General features: G+C 38.0%; 1 protein-coding gene across 2 annotated transcripts in view; it reads right to left on the bottom strand.

Annotated features, from left to right (window-relative positions):
• Positions 1 to 1,999: 1,999 nt before the first annotated feature.
• Positions 2,000 to 9,644, bottom strand: part of TMEM87A (transmembrane protein 87A) — a 53,515-nt gene continuing 45,870 nt past the window's right edge. For both annotated transcript variants that reach the window (XM_066343773.1, XM_066343774.1), the window contains exons 16-20: positions 7,261 to 7,334; positions 6,496 to 6,557; positions 5,593 to 5,645; positions 4,765 to 4,795; positions 2,000 to 2,540 (exon numbers count right to left, since the gene is read on the bottom strand). In XM_066343773.1, coding sequence (XP_066199870.1) covers positions 2,499 to 2,540; positions 4,765 to 4,795; positions 5,593 to 5,645; positions 6,496 to 6,557; positions 7,261 to 7,334 — 262 coding nt within the window. In that variant the 3' untranslated portion in view covers positions 2,000 to 2,498. The remainder of the gene's footprint in view (positions 2,541 to 4,764; positions 4,796 to 5,592; positions 5,646 to 6,495; positions 6,558 to 7,260; positions 7,335 to 9,644) is intronic.

Below are 9,644 nucleotides of genomic sequence, written 5' to 3'. Positions count from 1 at the left end.
CACCGGACTTCCTGCCGGCCTAGCCCACCCCTTCCGTAGCCAAAGTCCCGCCCCTTCCGCCCGGCTCCTGAAGCACCTACAAGTAATGCACCAGCGCTTGTGTTCCCACTTCCCCGAGATCCTTCGTCCTGGAGTAACCATAGGCTTAATTAAAAAGGGAAGATTTTAATCTTAGATCTGTCTTAAGAAGTGTAGTGTGGTAGTGAAAGAATTCAGGTTTTGGCGTCAGACCTGATATGGAGATCTGCCATATAGGAAATTAGCAGTGATATTTAAGGAATTTAATCTTCTATGGACTTATATTTCCTACCTGCAAAAGGATGGCAGTTTTATGTACTTTCCAAGCATTGTAAGCGTTTAGCAATGCCAGACACACTCAGCACTCGATAAATGGTAGTGTATTACCATTATAATCACAGATTTACTTTTACATTTTAAAGGTTGTTCCAAGCCAATGGTTCTCCATGGGTGGTCCCTAGACCAGCAGCATCAGCATCACCTGGGAACTTGTTAGAAATGCAGTTTCAGGCCTTATTCTAGCTTTACTCAATCAAAAACTTTGAAGGGGGGTAGGGTAGGGGTGGAGGTGTCCAGCAGTCTGTTTTAATGTTTCCAAAGATAGTCCATGCACTTGAAACTTTAAGAACCACTGCAAGAATGATCAGTATCTGGCAATTTACTCCCAAGAAAACAGAAGGTTATGTCATAGCATTAAGCATTTTAATTTCGAGCAAAAATGTAAAAGAAAAATAAGGGTGAGTCATGATATGAAGTAAAAAAAAAAAAAAAAGGTCCTGGTCACTTTATTTTTTATACAATGTCAGTTTCTTCACCTGTAAATTATGAATATTTTCCTGACTTTAACAAATTGTTTCTGATGATAATCAAATGAAATATTTTCAATAGTAAGAAACACAAAAATTACTAAACAAATCTTATGTCTCATTTTTACCATAGAAACTGAACATCTTGAAAATTTAGAATTGCCAGCAGCTGTGCTGGAAGATGGTCCAAATAATATCTTGTAGTTCCAGGATCAAGGACCAAGACTGAAAAAAAAAAAAAAATCACCATGGCAAAACAGCTATAGAGAACTGTTAACACTGTCACTATAGTGTGAGTTAGTGAAGATTGTGGTCATGTGGTTATTGGTTTCAACAGATGGGAAGACAATATATAATAAAAACCATGGAAGTAAAATTCCCACAAGAGTTTAGAGGAAAGAAGAGTTTTTACAGAAAGTCTAAAAAGAGAGAAAAACACACTAATTTTGTTAAAATTTTTTTATATTAAAAAATGGCATGAACTTTCTATATAGAACAAAACTCTTGGGAAGGCAAAATAGACAAAACCATTAAAACAGAAATATAATGCTTCAAATGAATCCCATCACCTTGTGATGCTTCTTATAACAAGTCTCTAAACCAACACCAGATACAAGAACAATTGATCCTAAAGAAAAAGCAGCAGTCCAGGGCCTCCATATTACTTCATGCAGGAAAACTTTAACCTAAGCCAAAAGAACCTGTTTCCTTTATATTAGCTCCTGCTTCTGAAGAATTATAGTCCTTAAGGGGGTGCTCTCTCACAAGCACGTAGACGGATTGCCTCTCTGCATCTGGTATAACATCCAGTGAATGGCATGAAGGCGAACAAAGCAGTGCCTGGGACTCTGCAGTGCTGCCTTGGAGGCTTACAAAACAGTAGTTAAAAGTTCCGGAGTGTGCACCACATTGCCAGCAATGGGATGTGTCACAATAGCAGGTGTCAAAAGAGTTAAACTAATATTTCTCTCTAAAGTACATCTGAAATAGAAAAATCTTTAATATATACCATTTGTAAACAAAATTGCACTTGATTTTGCTTTTTTAATGATCTGAATTACACTGTAACAGTTTCTTTCTCCCCCTTTTTTCCTTTCTTTTAATCATTGATAAAAGAAAGAAAAGCCTTTTCTTCTCAAAATTATCTCAAGTCAGAAAGCCTTTTCTTCTCAAAATTACCTCTGCAAGATGTAACCTTGGCTTCCTAGGAAATGGAAACATAACTAACAATTTCCCCCATCACCTCTGTAACTCCCTAAAAATAAGTAAAAAATACAGGCAGTTGCTCCTGGAGATTACATATTATAGTGTTGATGTCACAGTTCTTTAGAAGATGTTAAATTTTTTAGTTTGACAAGTTAAACAATTTAAACATCATAGAAGGTTCAGGAACAACACACATAAGTTGCATCAACATCCATGTCAGGGTGTGGGAGGGAATGGGGCATCAATGTTCTAAATAGAAAACTTGTAGATTTTTCTCATCCTATGAACTTGTTTTCAATAAGATGTTCTCCCAGTTCTGACACCCCTCGCCAGCTCCAATGCCCAAAGATCAAGGAACAGATCAGGATGTCATTGCCTCCTTTAATCCCATGGAGTAGTGTAGAAGACTGACAGAAGATGATCTCTTCCCAGATACTAGCCATCTTCAACTGCACATCTTCCCACTCTTTACTCCATTTTGGATCTTTCAAAGTGTGTGATCATTCGTTCCTTTAAAAAGAGTTTATTCAGAATACATTAATTTTGTATAGTCTACACTCCAAACATCTTCTACATAAATGAGGCACACATGCATTTTCTGTGAGTACTTGTTCATGTTCATTAAATACTTAGAATGTTGGTTGAACCTGAGGAACCAGGTTCAAAACCCCAAGGTCGCTGGCTTGAGCGTGGGCTTACCAGCTTGACCACAGGGTCTCTGGCTTGAGCATGGAATCATAGACATAAGCCCAAAGGTCACTGGCTTGAGGCCCAAAGTTGCTGGCTTGAGACTCAAAGTCGCTAGCTTGAGCAAGGGGGTCACTGGCTCATCTGGAGCCCCTCAGTCAAGGCACATACGAGAAAGCAATCAATGAGCAACTAAGGTGCTGCAACTGTGAGTTAATGCTTCTCATCTCTCTCCCTTCCTGTCTGTCTGTCCCACTCTTTCTTGATAAAAAAAAAAAAAAAAAAAATTAACAATCAAAATTTCTAGGCTTCTGTACATCAAAACACAAATTAAAAGGAATGGCATGGGCAACCAGTCACGGTATACAGAAGTGACCGTCTTCATTTCTATGCCTCTTCCTCCCCTTCTCTCTCTCTTTCTCTTACCTTCCTGAAGCCATGGCTCACAGATTGGTTTGAACAAGTTGCCCTGGAGTACAAAGGATGGCTCCTGGAGCCTCCTCCCCCAGATGCAAAAAAAATAGCTCGGTTGCCAAGCAACAGCCTCAGATGGGCAGAGCATCCCCTTTGTCCATCTGAGGCTTGCTGGGTGGCTCTCTGTTGGGCACATGGGGGAGTCTGTCTCTCTGCCTCCCCTCCTCTCACTTAAAAAAAAAAGAAAAAAAGGAATGTTTTAGTCAATTAAGATGATTAAACAAATATTTAAGATTGAATTTTAATAAAAATATGTACCATCTCTGATTCAAAAATTTAACTTGAATAGTTATAAATATGGGCAAAGATTTAGTCACAAGCATTTCTACTGCAACACTCAAAATTATAATAAAATACTAGAAAGAATATCCAAAAATACAGAATTATATAAAACTATGGTACATCCTTAATGAGTATTATATACTCATTAAAATTACATTAATAAAAAAGTTCTAGAGATCTGTTGCACAATGATATATATACATAGTTAACACTGTGCACTTGAGAGTCGTTATGATGGTCATTTAATGTGTTTTTCACCATAATTTTTGGTGCACTCAAAAAGCTTTCTGAAATCAAGAGACTCTAACCTAATATAAAAATGTGTCCAGGCCCTGGCCGGTTGGCTCAGCGGTAGAGCGTCGGCCTAGCGTGCGGAGGACCCGGGTTCGATTCCTGGCCAGGGCACACAGGAGAGGCGCCCATTTGCTTCTCCACCCCTCCGCCGCACTTTCCTCTCTGTCTCTCTCTTCCCCTCCCGCAGCCAAGGCTCCATTGGAGCAAAGATGGCCCGGGCGCTGGGGATGGCTCTGTGGCCTCTGCCCCAGGCGCTAGAGTGGCTCTGGTCGCAATATGGCGACGCCCAGGATGGGCAGAGCATCGCCCCCTGATGGGCAGAGCGTCGCCCCATGGTGGGCGTGCCGGGTGGATCCCGGTCGGGCGCATGCGGGAGTCTGTCTGACTGTCTCTCCCCGTTTCCAGCTTCAGAAAAGTGAAAAAAAAAAAAATGTGTCCAGAACTAGTACCCATTAACTCGGACTGCAATTCTTTATATAAGACTTTATTGTGAAGCCCTCCAGATGCACTGTATGGAAGGATACTAAAAGATTAAAAACCAGTGTACACATTAGAGGTACTAATTATAATACTATCTGAAGAAGATAGGTAACAGACAACATTGAATAATAATAATAGGTAACTTAAAATAATTTATATCTTCCTTTGGTCTATGATATTCCTTTCTTAATCCTTTTATTATTTTTGCCTAGATTATATAAGGGTTAAACCTGAATTTCTTAAAGACAAAGGAAGTAGAAAGTGGGACAGTATGGTATTTGCTACCCAAATTGAACAAAGACATTCTCAAGTCTGACCACATAACTCTGGAAAAGGGTGGCATACACAGAAAGTAAACATTCTTGAATATTTGCGTTCTAGTATTAGCATTTCTATTCTCATCCCTTTCAATGATACTCAATTTACTAAGTCAAATAAAATCTCCCTGAACAGAGAACGTATGATTCCCTATTAAGTTACCAGGCTCATATTTTATGCACATAATTTTATTACTAACCTCATCTGAATCCAGAAGGGCTGGAAGTGCTCTGTAGGTAGAAAAAGACCAAACTGAATAATGTAAAACAAAGGCATAAATGGTTCATAAAGGGGAATGGAATAATGAATGCAGTTTAAAGCTTTTCTTTCTTCTGGTAACTATCTAAGATTTGTATCTTATTAATGGCTATTTCAGGGAGGAGAATGCAAATAAAAAATAAGACTCAAAGTTACTGAAATTGAGTAGAAAAAAAATTCTATATTGTAATAGGACCAAAGTTAAATGTCATCTTTCTAAGCAAAAATGTCATCTGAATGATTAATATCAATTACTTTTGTTTGTATATTTTCATCTTTTACTTCTAACGTTAACATTCTCATTAGTATGCTCTGCCCCTCACTTAGTATATATTAAAAGTAATACTAACTATGAAATAGAATTCTGATAGTAATAATTTAAAAACTTACACATCTGGGCCCTGGCCAGTTGGCTCAGCGGTAGAGAGTCAGCCCAGTGTAAGTCCCAGGTTCAATTCCCAGTCAAGGCACCCAGAAGAAGCGACCATATGCTTCTCCACCTCTTCCTACCTTCCTCTTTCTATCTCTCCACCTCCTGCAGCTCAGGCTCAATTGATTCTAGCCCCAGGCACTGAGGATGGCTCCATGGCCTCACCTTAGGCGCTAAAATAGTTCAGTTACTGAGCAATGGAGCAATGGCCCCAGATGGGCAGAGCATCCCCCAGTAGGGAGCTTGCTAGGTGGACCCCATTGGGGCACATGCAGGAGTCTGTATATCTCTGCCTCCCCACCTCTCACTAAAAAAAAACAACACAACAAAAACACTTACACATCTGTCACAGAAGAAGGAACATTTTCTTCTACCCACTTCAAATCATCTTCCTGCAGGGAACATACAAATACCAGTTGTTGATAAAATATATAAAATAATACATCTCGAGTAAGAATATAAAGAGATCTTAAAATCTTTACATTTAATTTTGTAACTCTGAAGTAGCACGTTCATATAACAAATGGGACTGCTAACAGTACAGTAAAGTAACTTTAAAAAACTACACAAAAGAGGCCCAGGAGGGTTAGCTCAGTCAATGAAAGCATTGTCCCAAACACCAAGGTTGTGGGTTCAATCCCTGGTCAGGGCACATGGAAAGTGACAAATGAATGCACAACTAAGTAGAACAACAAATGAATGCTTCTCTCACTCTCTTGCCCTCAAACCAATCCATAAAACAAACAACTACCTACATAACCAAAATATACAATGATGTCCTACAACCTTAAATGCTTTCTGCTTAAGGGTCTAAACCTAGCATTCACTTCATGAAAGCTTTGCTCCTTAAAACTGAGATAAAGTCCTTAATGTAGAGTAAATGCACAGTTCTAATTAAAGGAAACCAAAAAATGCTGACTAAAAATCTAGTTTTTACTACAAAAAAGACTTTAGGTTATTAATCAGGCTAAGACTTCATTGATGAAAACTATTAAACAAAACCATCAGACTTCTGGTATGTTTTCAGGACATGGTAGCAAACCATCTAGTTAAAGATTACTTCAGTTCTAGATAGACTCACTTGCTGTCTCTGTTTATAAAAATGTAAACGTAGTATGCATTTAAAAAAATTCTGAAGCGGGTTTACAGCATAGGTAAAGAAACTCACTAAGGACCGTACAGAACCGCTGAGCTCCTCCACGGGCTGGAGGACAGGGCAAACAGGAAAGAAGTCAGACTTACTGCTTTGTTTGCTTTACTATTTCCATTTGATTCTTGTTTAGTACTTCTCATTTTCATTCCTTCTATAGAAGGATAAAAAGAAGATTGGTTAACTATGGCAGTATACTAATGCTTTACAAAAATGGATTCAGAGCTTTATTTTAAGCTTTGCTGTTGAATTATACAACAGATGTTTCTCCATCTTTACATTTATGATGGGAAGTTCAAAGCCAAATTTTCAGCTCATCTCCAGTAAACAAATTGGACATTTAATGTTCAATTATTTCCAGAATTTACCATAGGTTCATCTTAAGATTCATGCCCTTATTTCTGTTTCTCCCTATACACAGCTATAAAGTAATAAACAGTGTAATTCTATAAAAGTATCTTGATTTTGATACTCAAAATGTTACATGGCTGACCCTTGAACAACATGCATTTTAACTGTGTGTGTCCCTTTCTATGTGGCTTTTTTCAATAAACACATTAAATGTATTTTTTCCTTATGATTTTAATAACTACCTTTACTCTAGCTTACTCTATTGTAAGACACATATAACATTCAAAATATGTGTTAAATGACTGTTTATACTGTCAGTAAGACTTCCTTCCTGTCAATGTAGGGCATAAAGTTTCTGGGGAGTCAAGAGTTATACACAGATTTTTGACAGCATGGGGTCAGCACCCCTAACCCCCGTGTTGTTCAGGGTCAACTGTACTGAGTTTATTTCTAAAAACCAGAAAAGAACATTTATAGGGCAAACAAAAAGTAAATTTTATCACTACCAAAGCTTTCTTTCAGCATAGGTTCCTTTTGTTCATCCTCTTCTTCTTCCTCAGATAACGGTGAAAAGGCAAACCTGAGAAAACAAAGGTGGAACATAAGGAAAACGACAAAAACAGATCCACTATATGGATTTTACAGGACAAACTGAAGCTCCCAATTATAGTCATTCATAAAATCAGTTTACCATCCTAAATAATAAAATCATTTTCCCCCTTCAGAAAGCCTGTATTATTAGCAATGGGGAAGCAGGACAGCACTGTATTTATAAGTGCAGGTTCAGCCACATCCTACCTGTGATTTTAGACAAGTGATATATTCTCTGTTCCCCAGTTTTCCCATCTGTAAATGGGATAACAAATCATTACTCACAGGTGTTCTGTGAAAAGTACATTAAGTCATTTCAAAAAGTGCTTAGAGAAATACCTGACACACGGTAAGCATTCAATAAATGTTCATTTACAAGTGCATGTATCACACAGAGGTAAGTGAATTCTCATATAATTTAAATACTCAGCCTTCAATTTGGTAGCTGAGATGGAAGTCCTGATCTTATGTGTTTCAAGTAATTTAAAATCTGCTTCCAAGTGGGAAACTGGGAAGATGAAGGATTAACCCCCCGGTACATCTCAGATATCTCTTCTTCACAACTTCCAAGAGACTCAGTAGACAGATCATGTCTAGAATGCTTTAGCTTCTAACTTGCTTTATACTTACTATTGCCTATTATTTTCACTTTATGTTGTTTTTAAATCTCCCTTCTGCCATTAAAAATTTCTCTAAGCTAGGAATAATAGGGAACATTTGCAACATGTTAAAAGATAAGTAACAAAATTTCAGTCAGTAGCAAAGTTAATGATGAACTTTGAGAAGCATTTTTTTTTTTTAATTTTTTTTTTTAATTTATTCACTTTAGAGAGGAGAGAGAGAGAGACAGAGAGAGGAGAGAGAGACAGGGGGGAGGAGCTGGAAGCATCAACTCCCATATGTGCCTTGACCAGGCAAGCCCAGGGTTTCGAACCAGCGACCTCAGCATTTCCAGGTCCATGCTTTATCCACTGTGCCACCACCGGTCAGGTCGCATTTTTTACTTATTGTGTGCACAAGCACACACTCAAGAGAAAGAAACAGAGAGACAGAGGCAGACAGACAGAAAGAAAGATGAGAAGCATCAGCTTGTAAGTTGTGGCACTTTTAGTTGGTCATTGATTGCTTCTCATATATGCCTTGACTAGGGGGGCTACAGCTGAGTCAGCGACCCCTTGCTCAAGCCAGCAACCTTTGGGATTAAGCCGGTGACCATGGAGTCATGTCTATGATCCCACGTTCAAGCTAGCGACCCTGTGCTCAAGGTAGAAGAGCCAATGCTCAAGCCAGCAACCTCGGGGTTTTGAACCTGGGTCCTTATTGTCCCAGGTCGATGCTCTATCCACTGTGCTACCACCTGGTCAAGCAAGAAGCATTTATTGTAAAGTAAGACTAAGAAGGTCCACTCTCTTGCCTGACCTGTGATGGCACAGTGGATCAAGTGTTGATCTGGAATGCTGAGGTCATTGGTTTGAAACCCTGGGCGTGCCTAGTGAAGGCACAAATGAGAAACAACTACTACCAGTTGATACTTCTATTCTCCCCACCTTCTCTCTCTCTATCCTCTCTCTAAAATCAATAAATAAAATCTTTAAAAAAAATTAACTGTACCCTTGTACACCAACAAGATGGCCCACACTCACTTGTCTCAGTTCAACAGCCTAGCCAACAAAAACCCAGAAATGAGGCAGTAAGATTATTTGGAAAGGAATAACATTGTCATTACTGTAGCAAATAAACAACTACTAAGAAAACTGGAAAATTATCAGAGCTAACAAGGTAATTATAGGAGTGTTGATGGATATGATAAATATACAAAAACTAACAGCATCCGTTATGTATTTGGAAAAGCTACATTTATTATTTTTAAAGTATGCATCCTAAGAGTCACAAAATTACAAAAAAATTTTTAAATAAAATCATAAAACGTAACTGAAGCATTGAAGGACCTTTAAAAAAATAGATATATCTTCAAAGATGGAATTATCAAAAAGATTTCCCTAATTAATTCATTAGTTCTATTAAACTCCAAAAAAATTTGATAGGATTTTCCTAAAATTAAACAATTGCAAAGGATATTAAAAAAAAAAAAAAATAGGGAGAGGGTGGTTTAGGCCATCTAGAGACCAGGAATTATCAGAGAACTAAGACGTTTAAGTATGCTACTGAGGCAGGATCAGAGCAACTGAAGAAAATGAAAACCTACAATCAACTCTTTACAATCTCAATTGTGAAATTTTTAAAAAATTATAAAATAACTTCACCTCAAGCTAGAAAAGGATGTCTTAAGACACAAAAC

Source organism: Saccopteryx leptura, chromosome 6 (genome assembly GCF_036850995.1).
Source record: "Saccopteryx leptura isolate mSacLep1 chromosome 6, mSacLep1_pri_phased_curated, whole genome shotgun sequence".
Taxonomy (NCBI): domain Eukaryota; kingdom Metazoa; phylum Chordata; class Mammalia; order Chiroptera; family Emballonuridae; genus Saccopteryx; species Saccopteryx leptura.
The sequence above is the reverse complement of the archived record's forward strand: the minus strand, read 5'-3'. Positions and strand labels throughout refer to the sequence as shown.